This window comes from Chamaea fasciata, unplaced genomic scaffold, assembly GCF_029207755.1.
Source record: "Chamaea fasciata isolate MVZ Bird 193981 ecotype frontalis unplaced genomic scaffold, bChaFas1.0.hap1 SCAF_5, whole genome shotgun sequence".
Classification (NCBI taxonomy): Eukaryota; Metazoa; Chordata; class Aves; order Passeriformes; family Sylviidae; genus Chamaea; species Chamaea fasciata.
In genome coordinates this window covers 47,595,041-47,614,201 of record NW_027094090.1, presented here as the reverse complement: position 1 = coordinate 47,614,201, position 19,161 = coordinate 47,595,041, and the positions used below count along the sequence as shown (strand labels likewise).

At 44.3% G+C, this 19,161-nt stretch overlaps 1 protein-coding gene across 2 annotated transcripts; it reads right to left on the bottom strand.

Moving 5' to 3' along the window:
• Nucleotides 1–283: 283 nt before the first annotated feature.
• Nucleotides 284–18,590, bottom strand: ERP27 (endoplasmic reticulum protein 27). Of its 2 annotated transcripts, none has more exons than XM_066184610.1 (7): nt 18,408–18,590; nt 18,104–18,204; nt 15,443–15,580; nt 11,957–12,070; nt 8,737–8,862; nt 1,845–2,042; nt 284–1,190 (listed from the first exon to the last, which is right to left on the bottom strand). In XM_066184610.1, exons 1-7 carry the CDS (start codon nt 18,499–18,501, stop codon nt 1,146–1,148), a joined length of 816 nt encoding a protein of 271 aa, XP_066040707.1. In that variant the 5' UTR covers nt 18,502–18,590; the 3' UTR covers nt 284–1,145. The 2 variants fall into 2 exon arrangements, with proteins under 2 accessions (XP_066040707.1, XP_066040706.1); XM_066184609.1 differs by having other exon boundaries at nt 11,957–12,066; nt 18,304–18,488.
• Nucleotides 18,591–19,161: the final 571 nt, after the last annotated feature.

The following is a 19,161-nucleotide window of genomic DNA, read 5'->3' as shown; positions in this document are numbered from 1 at the left end:
TCCTCAGTACTTCAGAAGGGCTGATTCCTGTGCTCACACCTTCACACAGATCAACACCAAAGTTGCTGCATTCACAAGTCATTCCAGTACTACAATCTCTGCCCATACTCAGGGCAAAAGCAGCAAGGTAGTCTAATACTTCAGACCCTTCCCCTCTCTCTGGGGCTCAGCCTTCAGCTCTTAGCATCTATCCTGTACTTCTACAGTCATTTTTTTTAATGCACAAAAGCCACAAGGACATCCAGCAAAATTCAGGCATATATTTTTATAATTTACCCCTGTACACACACCCATTCAAGAGGTCATCTAGTGCAGACAGTTCTCTTTCCTGGCCATACAGATGGTGAGGGCAGGCCTTGCTCTGATCAACGACAGCCTTTCCTGGGTAAGATTACTGACTGCAACGTCTTAGGCTCATTCATTTTTGCAGCACCATCTCAGACCTGCTTACCTAGTGCTGTTCTGATTCCAAAGCTTCACAGATATCTCCTATCCTGGTGGAAATATCTATTGACAATGGGTCCATTTCCATAGGAAACAAACCTTAGCAATGAGCCTGATTGGTTAGGCATTGTATTGGTTAAACTCAGAGAAAGTAGATTTTTTGAGCTTACGCACTTATAAATACAGAGACTTTGTCCTTAAGTGAAAGACAAGGGGAGTGAGAAATAACACTTGCATAAAAAATCAGGCCATTCACTTACTGCTTTATTTAGTAAAATAAATGGAAGATTTCATATGATATCAAGCAACAAATCTATTTGTAGTATCAGGAAAGGCTGACAGTGGATCCCGGCATAGCACCAAAACCCAAAAGAATGAGGGAAACAGATGCCTGGGAACTACTAGCTTTACCTCTGATATTTCACTATGACACCTTTGCTCCAACAGAGTGGCACAGAAAGACATTGTAGGCCAATACCAGAGGTCCTGAAGTACTGGGAAAAAAAGATCTGGAGCCAACAAATGAGAAGAGATAAGAGAAAAGAGATTCCTGGAGAGGACAGACAGCATGTATGTACATAGAATGATGATGGGAATCCATGACTGAACTTGGCTCAGGAATTGCTGAGCTGTAGGGCAGAGTGAACTCTTCGTACACCAGAAACAGACTGGCTACAGTCATCCTCTTGGCTGAGAAAGAATCAAAGTTCTTCATTGAGGGGCTTGTCCTCAGATTTGTCTTCTTTCTAAAACACATTAGAGGCATGGAATCAGTTTTGACATTCTTGGTTTCTCAGCATAGGGATAAAGAAAACAACTCAAATACCTCCCTCTGCTATGTCACTGCCATATCTAATTTCCATCACACGACACAAAGACCCTGTGCTACAGAAGGATGAATTTTGACAGAGAGACAACTTTTAACACTGAATGAGCATGGAGATTTAATTGTGCCTCTCCCAGCAGAGACCTCTCATAGAGTCCTAAGGCCCTGTCTGTACACTCTGTTCTGTAGTCTTTCTGATAGTTTTAATTCCTATCCATGCCACTGTTTCTCTAACTTGCTCTCATAGGCTGCCATCCACCACCTCCCTTCTCAGCATCCAAAAGCACCCCTCACTTTGTCTCCCTAGATGCTGTTCCCAAAAGATAGATGCCTCACAGAGACCTTCATACAGCTGCAGATATCAGTGAATTCTCCTTGCTGTAGACTAGAAGGCAGAGGTCAATGAAGAAAGAGGCTCTGCAAAGACATCCATCTCTGCTCTGCCCTAAATCTAATCTCTGATATTCAGGTGGAAATGTATATGAAAGAGAAAGTGACATGGATGGGGAGGAGTTCAAGGAACTGAAGTCATCTTCAAGAGCCTGGTAAACAACAGTATCAGGACCCCCTTTACCTTTTGAATTCTTTGTAGAAAATTATTACAGAAGTCCTGTACACGCTCAATGGAGATTTCATCCACATTCAACACGACGTGCTCATCATCTGGTGTGTGGAATATAGCCAGAGATGGCAGCTGGGACTTCTTCAATTGGAAGTATGACAATACTCGTTCATTGGTCTTCAAATTGCTGTCTAACAGGATAAAGAGAATCTATGATGGAAATAGGAAAGAAAATGTGAGAAAAACAGAAGCTGAGACAGAGAAAAGGTCCCCGAACAGTGATCATATGAAGATTAACAGTGATATTTTTATAAAGAGTTTGAGAAAATCATCCATACTCTGTTAGGACAACACCTTCCTTTATTGGGCTAGATAGGCCACTCTCTAGCAGCTCCATGCAATGCATTTGTCTGTATTTTATCAAGTCAAATTTACACTACCAAACAAAATGTCTTCTTTCACCTTCTTTAAATATATATCTACAGAATGACAGGAAGGCAGTCTCCACTTCTATTCTCTTAATAGATAAGGAAACAAGATGTCTTTTATCTTAACAGCAAATGTCAAAGAAACGAAATCCTTTACTTGCATGTTATTTGGATAAGATGCTCACATCCATGCAAGACCCAGTGTAAACAGGGGTTTTGGTGTGGGAAGAATCAAATTCAGTGGCAAGAATGTGGGAATGAAGAACAGGGCATCAAGAGCCTGCAAGGATAAGAACATGAGAGTACCAAAACCAAAGGATGTATTGAAGTGAGCACAAATGAGGATGCAATGATTTGGGAAACCCAAGTTGTTGGCAAGACACCAATGTCCATACAGCCCAGGTCAGTGGAGCATTCAGACCTGGGGAGAGAAGCTCAACATGAATAAGCCAGGATGAGAATGACCTACAGTTGTTATTATAAAATTTATAAATAAAAATAAATATAATATTTAAACAATTTCATCAATGACCTGAATAAATTGGTTCGCTCAGCAGATGAGACCCAAGTCAATGAAATAAACACCTGGCTAGCATGTGTTATTTCATCTTCTTTTTACCCTGTGCAATCTGCTGGGCCTGGCATATTCAATGTACCTATGGACAAGGCTATGGCTTCCCTTACACAAGTAAAGAAGAGTTAAAAAAAAAGAAGCAATGTAATGTGAAAATTATGTGTCCAGTTCCCAGGCTGTGACTCATGTTTTTCTTTCTTTTCAATGAAGAACACTCAAGTTAGTTCCAAATTTGTTTTCTTCTCTAAAAATAAACTTCATAAATCCTAAATTCTTTACATATTAAATTTACATTCTATAAAAAACAAATATATCTGAAAACTTTCCTAGGCAACAGCCTATGGGAAGGAGGGATAGTTAGGCTGCTGTAAGGTTTAACTTCAGTTTTATAGTGAAATACAAAAACAGGAACAGCACTTTCACTGGATATGTGATATTCACCATTTGTAATTTTTCTTTCAAAAGTCAACTGTGCCCCAAGAGCAAAAAGCTAGTGAGCAGACAGGTTGTGGGGTACTTCTCCCAGAGTGTCTAATTTATCTTTTTGTAGGATAAAACATCAAGCTAGAAGAAGGTCACATATTTAAGGTTCACATGTCTAGGGACATGATCTCAGAGGCTTTCAGATGGAACAGCAATATATAAAGTTTTAGGGCTCTCTTTTCAACAAGAACTCTAGGAACAGAGGCCAATGTTGGAGGAAAGCACTTTCAGTGTCAGTACAGTAAATGGGTATTCAACAATGGTGTATTCAACAGCTTTTGGCTTTCTCTATAAGAGATTGACTAGACAACAATATTTTTTAAATCAAATGTTAAAGAAGAAGTTATTAAATTTTAAAAAGTATTGTTGCGTCACTTCCTATACAAAATCTTCACCACCTTTAAAACAGATGAATAGCATTTTAAAATGGTAATATAAGTAAACGTTAGTCAATATTCTTCACTTCATCAAGCTTCCAGACTGTGCTAAAACACCCAAAACTTAAAACCTGTACATATTTTATCCATGAATACCAAGAATAGAGTAAGAATAAAAGAGTAAAAATGTTGAGGCTTAGAACTCCAAATGCCTTCTTCTTCACAGGAGCAAACAGAAACACACAAACTGGCTCCTCAGCTAAAAAGGCTGAGATATCATCATTCAGAGTTACTGACTTGGATTTCTCTGATGACTCCCATTTGGCTCACAGAGTTACATCATGCCGAAGTACAGCAAAGTTTCCTTCTCTGCCTCTCTTCAAAAAATTGAGGAAAGAGAGCAATTGCATTTGGCCACTGTAGCTCAGATGACACCTTAATGCCTATGAGAATAATGCATTCCTGGGAGGTCGGTGACATGGGATGGGTCCTCTTTCAGTAGAAGGGCCCACCACGCACCCTGTGCTGGTTGTGCTCCAGGAGTCCTGCCAGGGCCTGTGTGGTCTCAAGGTCATGCCTGTGTTGGCCCAGAGGCCACAAGCACTGGAAGCCTGATCTCCACAGCAGCTGAAAACCAAGTTTTCTCAGTTGGCACATTTCCATGACAGACACCATCTCGTGGAACTGGCATTTTCTCATGAGGAATTTATTTTGTTCTGAGATTCCCAGTCAGCTCCAATCATAAAGAATGAATGCAGTAATCACAGAAAATTATACTGACCATGAGGCAGGATTCACACTGCCTAAACTCTGCCATCCAGATCCTAGTCTTGTCTCAGCCAGTCTCCTATGTAACCTCTACAATAAACAGTGACTGGTATTTTATTCCACCTATTTTAGAAAGGAAGGAAACATACACCTGTCCTTCTCTTTCAGTGCTGAAAAGAGACTAAAACCTGTACTCAGACAACCTACAAAAGCTACAATTCACTAAAACCAAATCCCACTTATAATGGCAACTCTAATGTCACTGCTAGAGATCAGTTAGTTCCACCCCAAACAGAAAGTTCACTTTCCATTTCATACTGTCATGCCCAATAGCTAGTTGGGTGTTTTAAATTCGGAGATTATTTCCATGATTTTTTTTCATTTTGTAGCAATCTTCTCGCCTGTGTTCAGAGATCTGCTGCTTCAGGCAGTGAAGGATATCCTGCACGAATGAGAAACCCCTAACACAAAATGTCCCCTTCACACATGATATTATCTGTGCACTGTCACTTGCAATAAACCGCCTTTCGTAAGTTTTGTACACTAGTGCTTTCTTGGTGCCTTGACAACTTGATTCCTAGCCCAGTGCTTTTAGAACATCAGGTTCCTGGTAGATACTAAGATATGGAATGGTGTTATTGCCCAAGGAATTAAAGTTAATTGGAAATAGCACCGCAATGATAGAAACCAATTTGACATTGCTTAGTATTTCCTCCAATAAACACAAACAAAAAAGATGGTCAAGCCTTATATCCAGGGTTTGACTTTGAACTTCAGAGAGCTGCAGTCCACTGCATTGTATAAGCAAAAATATCAAATTCTGATGTTTGAGTAATTTCTTACATCATAGTACATCAAAGCAAAACAAAAACATCAGTCACGATTAAAAAAAAAAAGACAACTATAAAAACAACTACTGCAGATATCTATTAAGTGACATAAAAAGTCCATATTTATATGCTCCTCTGTTTATGGCTAAAAGAGGCATCTCTAAATATTATCTCCCTCAGTTCTGGAGCCATCAGTGTCTGACAAGAAGAATAAAAATTGTACAAATGACTGCAATGTCTGCAAGAGAAAGTGCATCATCTTTTCATTTCCATGGAATTCCTTAAGGGCACCAGGAGTTTCTCAGAATGCATATCTAAATGGACCTACATCTAAATTAAAAGGGAGTTTACAAACATCCCTACCCAAATAATTTTGACATTGGAAACCAATTATGTCGGCTGCAACAAAAGCTGCTTTTGTTATTCCCAACATCACCTTGCTGAGACTTCTGCAAACACCCATGTGTTACACCAGCTGTAATTCTCATGTTATACTCTGATACTGTGGAAAGAAAACAGAATATGACTATTCTAGTTTGGCTCAGCAATGCAAACCCTGACATCTCCTTTCCAGTGCATTTCCTTTCCTTGCCTGGACTCTTGGCAGTACTTTCTCAAATAAGCACATATTTGATTAAAGATCCAAGAAGGCTGGTGGATTTCCTCCTGCAGCTGCAGTGCTCTGAACTCTGTTTACTGTTATCCACCCACAATTGTTTCCCAAAGTGTGCTAGAAAGCTACCATATTTTTTCTTATTGCTGTCAGCTTCTGCTGGTTTAGCATCATCTACCATTTGCATTTTCCTCTCCAACATTTTATAGTGCTCAGGTTCCACAATAAAATCTAGAAAAAACTAGACTGCCTCCAGGCATTCACTGTTGCTCCAGGTGCAGTTCAGACTGTTTTCAAATAAAAGTCCTCACCATCCTGCCTCATGGACCCTCCAGGTGAAAATCTCAGCTGCCCCTCAGGGAGAAGTGAAAATATCATAAACCAAAGATTAAAGAACCATAATCCAGAAATTGGCAAGTGAATCACTTCCTCATGATCCATTAACGGTTGGACTCCACCATCTTAGGGGTGTTTTCCAACCTAAGTTATTTCACAGTTCTGTGGTTTTTCTTCATGCTTTGGGGTCAGTCACTCAGCAGCAGCAGTTCCTCTTCATCTCTCCATCCAAGCAACAAGTTTCACTTTTCCCTCCCACTGGTGATGACAATGACAAGGACTGCTCTTCCATCAGCATGCAGCAGGGATGTGTGACAGGATCTGTACCCCTTCTCCTGCTTGGGAACCCTTTCAAGGCTCTGTTTCTGCTCTGCACTGGCTTGTAGGAATGGTGCAACACACACCAAGTATCCCCATTCTGTTCTGGCACTCTGCAGCCAGTGTAAAGCAGTGCTGGATGCAGTGGTACATACTCACAGGGAGCCTGAACATCTCTCTACTGCACAGCAATGATTCCTTTCTCAAACCGCTGGTAGCACTAACCCCTCAGCACAAACAAGCCTTTCACCACTATCCCACAGGACAAGAATTACCAACTGGTGATCCTGAACAAAATTCAAGTCAAGAATCTTGCAGATTCAGACAATCTGCAAGCCACTAAAAGGCAAAATCTAATCAATACTTATTTTGAAGCAAACCTCAATTAACTTGGTAGTTCCAATAACACAAAATTCATATAGGAAAATCAGCCAGCAGGCATTTTCATGGTACTGTGCAGTGGCTGCCACTGACACCCAAACTAATTCAGGTCTTTCTATATGACAAAGCAATGGAGTCAAACCTAAGTGGGCATATCATTCTGCTTACTCCTTACTATTCAGATCTAAAATTCAAACAGAGGGATCCTAGCACTCTCTTGCTGCTTTCTAGGAGAGCAGTCCAAAACACAATTTACTCCTCAGAGTGCCACTCCTTCAGAAAAATCAACTTATTAGACTCTAAGTCACTTAATATCTGTGTCCTCAAATACCACAGCAGTAAAGTGGAAATAATTAGTCAAATCCCCACATCTTTAATGTTTATATTTTGCTCTGGCAAACTTGTAGAGTGATTTGGTTGGAAACCTGCCTGTACAAATAAAAACCCCTAGATTTGGCTTGCTGAGAATTCATAAATTGTCTGAACTTCAGTACAACATTTTATCCAATGTTTTGTGAAGTATTTCTAGGAAAATTATAGCCATTTTCTCAGATCTAGGCAAGTCACATGAAAACTAGATGCAGCTGCATCAGCAAAGGAGAGTGATGCTAAACAGCATTGTGTTAGAAGAAATAGCTTCTAGGTGGAGACCTGTATCAGACTCTGCTTCCCGTGGAGAACAGTGGTAATGGTGTCACTTTAATACACATCTCACAATGGATAAATGAGTTTTCTTTTTAAACTACATATTCATCAAAGCAAAACATTTTTGAAGAGATGTATTGATTTTGATGCATAGTTTCTGCCTAGTCTCTTGCCAATGGTTAGGAAAGATGTAAAGGTTCCAAAATAATTCTGCCATAAGCAAGTCTCAAGACTTTTGAGATTGCATGGTTCTGAGGTGGTCCCTGAATTTGAAGGTGAGGGTATACTTGATTTCTAATCTGTTCCTTTAATAGCAAAACCAGATGCATACAGATATTCTAACTATCAGATCCCAAATCTTTCCAGCTCCACACTTTTCAGAGGAAGACACTTTATGCCACTCAGTTCATCCTCTCCCACTTCTGTGATATTCTGCCCCCTCCCATCTGCCGTTCTCCCTTGCCACGAATGCCTTCCTGTTGCTCCCCATCCTCCTTTGCTTGCAAGTTCATTCCTCTGTTCCTTGGACACAAATTCTACTGTAACCCAGCTGCTGGCAGAGAAGCAGACATAGGATGATTTACTGGGAGCTCTGTTCCCAGAGGAATGGGATTCAGGCAAAATTTCTCTGAAACACCTCATATATCTCATCACTTCAGTGTGGGGAATCTAAGCAACAAATTTGCAGCTCCTTTAAAACAGCCATTTTCAGAAGTCTAAGGGTAAAGAAGCACTGACATTATTTCCTATCTGGTCACTTATATAAGACTCCTTGGTGTCCTGCAAGTTATAGATACAAATTCACCTCTCACAGCAGTGGGGCACAACTGTTGCCAGACTGAAGTGCAGCAGCTGTGTGTCATCTTCCAGTACAAGAGTCAAATCTGGACTAAAAGCAACAAAGTACACGATGTTTCACCAAGAGAGCAGACCAGCAGGATACAGAGGGTATTTTCTGAGCAAGGCATCAAACTGACAAAAGGTGAACAGAACCAACCCCTCCATTTAATTATCCAGATAATCCCCTTTTCCTGCTACTTAACCTTTGCTCAAATAATTCACAGAGGAGATTATGCCCTCCCCATTCATGGCAAAAATCACTGGGGATTTTTCCTCCCTAACAGCCCCTCTTTCTCTCTGTTTGTTCTTACCTTCCCCTTGTAGAGCTCTGCCGCTGTCCGAAACTTGCGCATTCGCTCAGGGTGCTTTGGAGACATCTTGTCTGTGATCAGGAGGAGGTTAAACTCGAGTGAACTCTGCATCACACCTATTGCTGTCTGCCCAGCACAGAGGGAGAAAAATGGGCAAGGAGATTGAGAACACTCAACTGGCATTGAATGCAGTGTCAGAGGGATGTAAGTCCACATGGCCCAGCTGTGGTTTCTTTGCAAATCAGCATCACAAGCAGGACAGATTTCTTTAAAGCAGGGGGGATCCAATCTGGGTTCTTTGCAGAAGCCCTTAACCTCCTGGCTTTGCTTATTCCCCAGACAAGAGTCTGAAGACCACAAAGGTCCATCACTGGCCTTAAGATAGTTAGTGACTAGGTAAGAGGTGTAGGATTACAGCAGAATACAGGAAGCTGAAGACTAAAGCAAGGATGTGAAGAGCAAGGCCAGCAAACACTGAATGTAAGGGTGTCCTAAATTGCTGAGGTCCAGAATCTGTCTGAAATATGAACAAGAAAGTGGGAAGGATTTGTGGTGTCAAGGTTGGTGTTTGTCCTTATTTATTTCTTTAGTGTTCCACTGTATGTAGGATGGGCATCAGTCCACAGTTTCAGCAACCTGATGGCCTGGACACTCCTGTGTGCTGAGGGTTAAAATTGGCTCTGCTGTCCCACAGTGACAGAATACCCTGGGCAAGGGCGAAGCGGGCACTACACACTGGCCCTCTGTGAGGAACCGGGGTTGGCACTGCCCAAGAAGCCACAGCACCATCTCCATGAACTCTCTCACTTGTCATCTCACTTCTCCTTCCGCCTGCTTCCTGCAGGCCCGCAGCCTCTCCCTCAAATTAAACAGTACTGGGGCCAGACTTGTGCCTCCCTAGTGCCACTGAAACCACAGAGGCACAGACTGTGCAGCTCCCCGCCAGTGGGAGCAGAAAGTTTCCACATGCTCCACGAGTAACAAGAAAGGGGTCAGGGAGTGCATGCTGGCAAGGGCCCTGAATAACAGAACATCTAGCTTTTGGCAGGCAGGACTCTGCTGTTAGCTTAATGTTTCTTAGATATTTTGTATCCCTTCACTTTTCTGATGGTGTGCAGCTGAGGCAGGGGACAGTAGAGGGGTTAGCAAGCTAAGCTGGAAGACAGCAGAGGAGCTCATGGGAGCGGATGAAGCTGAAGGTGAGGGTGAAGCCAGCCAGCACCAAGCCCCTTGAGAAGGCTGGGGTGAGAGCAGACAAGGCGGGAGCAGCAGCTCCTCCAGCAGCTCCACACAAAAGTGTGCTTGTCCACACAACCTTCTGTAAGAGCAATCAGCAGAGCTCATCAGCAGGGCTGGGTCACATCTGACTGTCCTGAAAAATCCACAGGGTAAACATTGCCTAAAAATTCCTAAAGTATGTGGGAGAAACAGTGAGGGCCTCAGGATAGGGAGAGAAACTCTTGGCAGCACTTGGTGCAAGCCATGTGACCCCATTATCTGCTGACCTGCAGCATTTTTGGATGCAAACAGCATATGCACTGGGAATAAATATTTATGAAAAACCAAGCTACCTTAGGGAAGCTGTGAGGGCTTTGGGCCAGGGTCTGCAGGAGGCACTGTTAATTGCAGCACCTTGATAGACCTCCAGAGCATCTGGGAAAAAAACTGTAACAACATCTGTACTGACAGTCAGGGTGGAAGGGGCCAGTCGAATAGCAGAGGAATTTTCAGTCAGGGAGACAGCCTGGGTGCCAAAAGGGACACCGTGCAGTGAGAAGCCAAAGCATCAACAGAAATGCATAAAGAAAGAGACATTGTCCCATGAATTGCAAAAGGATCTAGTAGGGGCTCCAAGGTTTCAGAAGGTCTGGGAAATTACAAAGATGAGAACATCATCCCTGCTGATGTGACTTAGAGGTTCTTAAAGGGCTGTTAGGCCAGTGGGGCAGGATATAGCAGTCCCCAGAAACATTTTGTTATTTCAAAATATATTTTTCCCTTTTGAAGATGAAAAAACATAAACCTTTTTTTTTTTTTTGGTGGGGTTTTTTGTTGTGTTTTTTTGGTTGGTTGGTTGGTTGGTTTTGGTTTGTTTTTGGTTTGTTTTTTGGGGGTTTTTTTGTTGGTTTTTTTTTTTTTTTTTTTTTTGAGCAGGGGATGCTACAGAAAAAAAACATCCTACCATATTTCATTGTGGGGAAAAAAATGCTAAATTTCAAAACAAAATACTCTCTTACTGGTGGGTTGCAACTGAACTGACTGAATGCATCGGTTCTCTTAGAAGATCCTTGAGTTTATCTTGAAAAGATATAGCTCTGAAACAGGTTGGGCCATTCTTCCCTGATATAAGCTGAACCTGGTGAGCACTGTTACAGCTATCCAGAAGGCCACAAAATACCCCATCAGCAGTGATAAAGTCTCAGCCTTGCAGCAACTGAGGCTTCTAAGACCTACTGACTCCACAGCAATGAGATCAGGGAACTGCTGAGATTTCAGAGGAACCTGAATCCTTGGTCAACCTCTACAGCAGGGAGGAAAGCGGGAACCCTGCCACTGCCAGTCAGATGGGGGAGCCAATGAAGATGGCCAACATGGAGGCATTCTAAGCCTGATTTTGTGTGCAGTTAGTTAGTTTGTTTGTTTGTTTTGTTGGTGGTGGTGGTTGTTGTTGAACTGATGAATTCTGGAGGAATGATGGAAGGGATGGGAAAGATTTTGCTTGGGAAGTTCCCAACCCATTCTTGAATATGCATTCAAATAGGTGGGCTTAAATCAAGCCCTATATGCTGAGTGATGCAGAAAAGCCTGCCTTCTGAGAGAATCATTTGAGCTTCCATGTTTCTCAAGGCTTGTCAAAGAGAGAGGATTCTGGGTGAGCTGCCTCTGTAGACGTGGCACAACATGGAAAATGTCCATGGGAGGAAGCAGTACCGCGTACATAGTAGTAAGAAATGGAGTTCTCTGCCCCTCAACATCCCAAATTTACTGGAAGGCCAAAGGAACTGCAATTAGTCCCTTCCTCTCCCACCACATTCATGCCCAACAAATCTGCTTCCAGTCAATGTGTGGAGCAGCAGTGAAGAGCTGTGTGGCCTCCTCAATTCCATCTACACCATTGCTCCAATCCTCACACACATCTGGATATGCAAACTGGGGCCAGAGGATAGCATGAGAAGAAGGCCAAGCTCAGGGGTGAGGACTGCAGGGAGTTGGTAATTACCACAGGGTTGTACTCTGTCACCAGGCGGAGCTCGTTCATCCGAATGAAGCGAGTCAGCTTCTCGGCATCAACATCTCTGTTGTTCATATCCAGATCCCGCCGGTCACTGTCTACCTGAAGACAGGTAGAGACACCTACAGTCACAGCTGTCCTCTCCTCTCAGCACCGCCTCCAGAGACACTGATTGCAGTCACTCACAGAGATACGCAATCTCTGAGACACCACCATCCTCTCTCCCCCCACTATGCAATCTCCAACTCTTCCCATCACCACTTGTGGAGGTCTAGAACCTACAGGGACCAGCCTGCTTTCTGAGATAAGGACGTCTCAGCCTTCTCCAGCCTCCCAAGGACAAGGCAAACTCATGGTATAACAGAAATCTCTTAGGACTCCAGACATCCCTACACTATCAGCTCTCAATGCACTGGAGACAGGGGAAATTAGCTGAACAAACATTGCATAAGCACTGTGGAAAGAGGTCATTAAATAGTCTATCTCCTCACATCAATACTTTATGTCCCTTTTAAAAATCTTCATCTGCTTATTCTGTTTCTTCTACATGTAATAAACATTGGCATCGCCCGGTATGGAATTCCTGGAAACATTGTGCAAGCAGGAAATCTCTCCAATAAAAAGAGGATTTTTCTTCCAGTACAGCAAGAAAGAAAGAAAGAAAGAAAAAAAAAAATAAAAAAATTAAGCCCAGCATATTTCAGCTTTAGAAGAAAATCCATCCTGCCACATATCTCCCCACACTTCATCCCCTCAAAATTATGTGATTTTATTGAGATTTTCATGACCTGATAAACAGAAAAAAACCAGGCAACCAAGGAACGATAGCGGAACACCAGAGTTTAAAGGCAGAGTTCCTGTGGAGTACCACCAGAGGATGTGACTGAGCCATGGGGACAGCAGTTTCTGACATGAAGTCAGATCAAAGTTTGGGATTTGAAAGCCATTGATACACATGTTGAATGAGGTTCTTGGGGCTGAGGAGCAGTCCACATGCACACCCCAGATTTTATTCTCTGCGTCTGAGCAACCTCTGAAAGTTCTTGTGTTAGTTTTTCCAGTGGTGTGCAGACATCTAAAGTAATTTTTTTTGTTCTGTGGTCATTGGCAAGGTCACCCACCCTGTCTGACAACACAAGCTGGTGCTTTTCAGACTGTGTGGCCTGATTCCTCCCACAGATTTTCCTCCTGCACAACATGAAAGGGCAGCTCTGCTCAAGTAAATAAGATCAGGACAGTGCAACACCTGGGCAAGTGAGATCAGACAGGCCTTGGGAACCAATTTTAAGCAGCCTAGATTCTACAGTAAGTCCTCTCTTGGCTTTCATGGGCTTCTGGAAACATCTGATTTCCATTTGGGGATAATAACATTTTGAATCTGCACACAACATTTATGTTTTTAAGAAAATAAGGCTGGAAAATAGCCTGCGTTTAATAGTTGAAGCTCTAGTCAAAATGTCTTTATCACTCCATATAATTAGATTGTTAGCATCTGTTAATTATGTTCCTTTTAGGTCTATCAGGATTTCTTACTAGAATAAATCAATTTCTTTCCCCTATATACAAAGAAGTCTCACCAGTTGACACAGTCCCTCCTACTACTGTAATTATGGTTTAAACTTCTGAGCATTGTAAGTGTTTCATACACTGCAAAGGCAAAGAAAAAAATTACTTTATGCCTCTGATTCACTTCTGTCCTGGTTATGCATTTTTGTATCCTTCAAATGAGTATTTGATTCCAAGTTCCTGTATTCGTTCTTTTAAAATTCCTTTTTATCTCTGACCTCTTACTCCTACACATTATTCAGCACTGGATAAAAGGAAAAATAATGTGTCTGATAATTTAAGAAAAACTGGCAATCAGACTACTGAATTGTCAACCACATTTCAACCTGACTAATGTATTGTTTTCTTGGCTGGGTTTATTTTTATTCTTGTTTTTGGGTTTTTTTTTTTCAATATTAAAAAAGAGTTCAGCTGCAAAAACTTGACTCAAAACAAAGAATATTCAATTTAATAATAATTATTCCAACAATCCAAAGACTTTCTTTTGTCAAACTCTCTTCCAGGGCAGTCATCCTCACTATCCGCCACAGTGCAAAAACAAAGGACCTTTTCAATATTTTTGGAAGAAAACCACAATGACTAAGAACCAAAATTGAAATGAGTATTGCTTAAAATTGCAACATCTAGCAAATAAAAGGTTAAATAAAAGGACCTGCCTATCTATTGCTTACTCTTAGATCATTCTTTTTTAATTATTTGAATAACATCAGTGGTAAACATGGTGCAGCAAATGATGAGGGGAAAAAAGAGAACAAACTGTCTTTGCCCAATCTTTGTACAAGCTGTATCTAGAACTTGGCCAAGCTGCCATATTTAGTTTCCCTAGATCATGAAGTGTGTATCCATTTCTCCCCACCTCAAGCACTTAGAGGTCTGGTGTCACAACACTTCACTGGCTTTTAGGACATCTTGTGCTGCCTGGGGCCCTGTTCCTCCTCAGACACACCAACCTCTGCAGTTTTCAACTGCCATGCTGGTGTGAGAAGGGGCAACATGGGGAAATTGATGTAACTAGTAGAATACTAGTAGAATACTTGCTCTTAGCTTTTCTTGGTACTTTTGCAGAAAGCGCATGGCTCTTCCCAGTATCGCCATTTTAAATTTCAGCAAATATAGCTTCATGCTTCATTGAGCTACCTGCACTTCGCGTCAACAGAGATTTGACCTAGGATAGCATCCATCCCTAAGAAACTCCAAAGGATGATTTCTAATGCCTAAACCGTATTTAGGAAATGAGTCTGCAAACCACAATGTAGGGTGGCACAGCATCTCTTAACTGCAGAGATCTAGTCTGAATCTGTTTTCTGTCACGATGGAAAAGTTTTGTACCCTAGGAGACAACTTTGCCTGCCTAAAGTGACACTTCACAAGTTTTGATATCAAGCCTGCTGTGTTGACCCATTGTAACAGGGACTCTAGACGCTTTTCCTGTGTCTCAGGACACTTTCCAAAACCACAGAAACCCCATCCAAGCTGATGCCAAGCTCATGTAGAAACACAGGCATTGCTCTTTGCAGAGCACTGGGTGCTGAACCAGATCCATAGGGCAAACACCTTAACAGGAGAATCTTACCAGGTGTAATTAACGCTCCATATCTCAGTGACTGGCACTCTGCAACTGAAAAGCAAAAAAGCCCTCTTTGGGGCAGGAAGAGGGATGTACTTCGAGGAGGACAGGCAGTCTGTCTGCCAATGACAACCTTATTTTTGGCTTGCCCTAAGGAGAGATGAGTTTTATGCTTTTTACCGCTGCATGCACTGGTCCAAGATCCTCTCCCACCCACACCAGCGCGCTGGGGGACCCGGAACCAGACCCTTATGCTGGAGATGCAGGGTTTTGCCCGGCAGCGTGTTCCCGGGAGGGAGCTGCTCGTGATGCCGCCCACGCCGCGCCGCGGGCCCACGCACCCTGCGGAACAGCGCGACAGTGTTCGCCGCCGCGCCGTAGTGGGACAGGACGGCGGCGCTGCTGCTGAGGCCGAAGGGCACCTCCGGGATCTGTCCGGCCGCCAGGCGAAACTGGTCCGCTTCGGGGCTCTGCGGGTCCTGCGGAGGCAGAGGAGGGAGGGTGAGGGGCCAAGCGGACGAGAGGCCGAGCCCGAGCGGGGCCCCGGGGGCCGCCCCGGCACCGGCCGCGGCCGCGGGCGGCGCGAGCGCGACACCTGCCGGCCGCTCGGTTCCCGCGGGAGCGGCCACCGGCACCACCCGCCGCGCGGGCGGGCTGCTCCGGGGTCCGGGAAACCGCCAGGACGGTGCCGAGCCCTTGGGCACTCAGTAGGGAGGGGACAAACCCAGAACATAGGTGTAGCACATTTAAATATACACATATATGTGTGTGTGTGCGCGTGCATGTATATGTAAGTGTGTGTTTATAAAATAGATATGTAAACATCACAATTTTTAAGCTAATCTTGGTCCTAGAGTCAGGGGTTACAATTTTGAACACCTTGCATTACCAGTACCACAGTTCCTATTAAAAGGATATCTTAGGTACATCCTGTAAAAAGAAGCTAATTCAGGTATGTCAAAGGATAGAAATATGCAATTTCTCAGTATTTTGAGGTCCATTCTCTTTCCTGCAGAGAGCATTAGCTATTACTAGCCTTTGCCTGTATTAAAGCCTTCCTTGCTATTTCCCATTCCCAAACTCTCAGTGATGTATTTTTGATATTTGTATTTATTGGATATAAATTCTCAGGACATGGTCTCTGCTTGGAATTGGTTTGTTTTTCTTTTTAGTTTGAACTGTCAGCTCAGCTGTTTGTGAGCCCAGAGAGAATGGAAAACAAAATTTTTTGTTCGTTCCAAAGAAAAACATCTCTCATGACCTGTTTTGGAAATGCCAGTGCATCAACATTGGTCTGGTGAGAGCGCTAAAGCCTAGGGTGGGAATAATCTTGCTGAGTTTTGGAGCATTCCTGAGAGACCTGGGGTTTAATCAGGCCGAGCATGGCCTTTTCTCAGAGACACGCGGGGTTTCTGGAGCAGTGTGCTGTGTTTCCATCACGGCATGCTGTTCCCAGTCAGGGAGGCCGTGCTCATTATACGGGAAGCTTGCCGAGGCACGTACTGCAGTGAACTGAAAGGCTGCAGCAGAGAAATAATTTATGGTGAGCGGAGAACATGGACATTATTTGGATAAATATACTTTCAAGCCGAGAGCCAAGCCTTCATGGCACATATATGTCTTTATCTACTGCTCAAATGCAGCCCTGTCATGCTTCAGGCACTGAATGCCCCAGATGTTGCTGGCTGCTGCCTCGTGCTCTGGCAGCTGGGGCTGCACGGCAGCAGCCTCCCGTCTGGCTCTGAAGAATGCGGTCCTGCAGAGGGAGGTCACCGTGGCACAAGACAAAAGGAGCCGTGTCCCTGCTGCAGCTCAGGAGGAGGCTCTGGGTACAGCTCTGCCGCAAGCCCAGCCAGCAACCCTGGGGGAAGGAGGCGTCTCTGCACTTTCATTCTGCGTGTGCAGATTGCCTGGCTGCTTTGCACAGCTTTAGCGCTGCAAGGAGCTCCAATTGCCTGCGGGCACCGAAGTGGAGGCGGCTGGTGCTCTGTGATCACTGCTTACAAGGCCCCTGGGGCATAAGACTCCTGTGCTCACAGACTTGTTGCTGCCCACACTGCACAGGCAGCACTATCAGTCCTCACTCTGTGGTGGGCTGTGAGATGCCACTGCCCTACACCAAGAGCATGATGCCCTCCCTAGACTACCCTGCAGCCCCAGGGCAGAAGGAGGAAGGTGCTTGCAGAAGGACCTGTTTTTGAAAGCCTGAAGCCTTCTCTGACATGAGGCAGTGTCTGGACAGCAAAAGAGCAGAACAGAGCTCAAAGAAAACATGAAAAAAGGTGTAACTTGGGGAACTTGAAAGTAATAAGGATCCTCCCTACAGCCTCTGTTTTACAGTGCTGTAGCTCAATAAATATTTTCCTTTTATTTTCTGAGGAAAAATACTTATGCCATTTGGGGGGGGGGGGGCAAGGGACTCATATCTGTCACTCACCTTTGAATTCAGTGAAATTTAGATTAAAAGAGACTAAGATCTCAAGGATATCTACTCTGAGGAACAAAGAAGTGAGACAGAAACCATGCCTACATCCTCCCTACAAAGAAGCTGCAGCCTGAGCCCAAACCCTCTTGGACTTCACACTATCACTTCTCCCTGAGACTTGGCTTCATCATCCCTATCACACAGGCAGTGCCTTACTCTGTCTTTGCTGACTACAGCAAATAACTGACGTTCCCACTCACCCCTCACCAACACTGCTTCTCTACTCTGCATATTTCTTTGTTTCTTCCCCTGCAGCATTTCCTTCTCTCCTGCTCCAGGGCTCCTAAAACCTCCTTCATCTTCCTTCCTTGCTCTGTCTCCTTTTCTATGCACAGACCAAATTTCCTGTGTTCTCTCCGTGGCCCATCACTCAATCCCTCCACATGCCTGTCACAGCCCCAGCACCTTTTGGGCCAACAGTTGCCTTTGGCAGGTGTTTACACCACACCAAGCCTCATGCTGTCATCAAGGTAGGATAGAGCTCACAACTGGCAGAGGGGAGGTGCTGTGAACACACCTGGAAGAATCCAATGACTGCCACCTCTGCACCGCTGATGAAGGCTTCGGCATCTGCGATGTCGTTTAACAGGATAGGTTTGTCTGTGCTGCTGGCTGGGCCTGCAGAGCAAAGGTCAGGGTTGGGCAGAGTACTATACAAGGAGCAGCTCAAAGAGGATCCCCCCAACACACACAAGCATCCTAACCTGACAAACTCACCCACACACCTCTCCTGCAGGCTCAACACAATGTTTGTGCAGCATAAGGAGGACTCCCTGCAGCAGATCCAGATTTTCCCCAAGGCACGAAGAAAGCTCACTTACTGTGGGATGCAGAGTCACTCCCTCCAGCACACCCTGATGGGGAGCATCTGGTAAGCAGGATAACAAAGAGGCATGGGTAGACAGATGTGCCCATGGTACCAGCTTGCCTTCTCCTCACCACGCCACCCTGCTCCAGTCCTCTCCTCGGTGAGAGACACGTCAGCTGCTGTGGGGAACCACAGCCTCTTCTGGGGCGGTGGGAAGGGAGCAGCTGGCCTCGGGCAAAGCCTTCAGCTCCTGAGATTACTGCCTGGCTGCAGAAAGCCTGCCGTGCAGGAATCAGCCGGGGAGAGCTGCACCAACACTGCCAGTGGTGTGTCCTCACCCACAGCCCAGGACATTGCAGCTGCCCTGCACCTCTGTGACGAGACACCCCAGCTAGGTTAAGAACATCCCTCTCCAGGTGCTGGGTCCCAGAGGCTGATGTTCCCTTGTGCTTGGCCAGAAGGCTAGCCACAGGAGCATGCAAACCTTGCATTATCTATGGGGAACAGCTGGTACGGCAAGTGTTAAACATGAGAAGGGAATGTTATAGCTAGCTGGCTCATACAGCTGCCGTTTGGTATAAGAGGTGGGGGCTGTCTACCCCTGGAGTCTAGCCCCAACACAGCCCAGACTTTGGGCTTCAAAAGATTCATGAAATCCCTGAAGGAAACAGTTCTGAAATAATTTGCTTAGAGTAAGGCTGATGTTTGGAAGGAGGAGGGCTATTTCCCTGCTGAGCTATGCTCTTAAGTCTTCCCATAATGCCTTC

Excerpts from the sequence above, each read along its gene's own strand:
- ERP27 (XM_066184610.1), bottom strand. The coding sequence starts at position 18,501 with ATGGGCACATCTGTCTACCCATGCCTCTTTGTTATCCTGCTTACCAGA. Across the intron at positions 8,863-11,956 it reads TGACAGAGTACAACCCTGTG|ACAGCAATAGGTGTGATGCA; the intron begins GTAATTACCAAC and ends TGTGCTGGGCAG. Across the intron at positions 2,043-8,736 it reads CAGAGCTCTACAAGGGGAAG|ATTCTCTTTATCCTGTTAGA; the intron begins GTAAGAACAAAC and ends TTTCCATCATAG.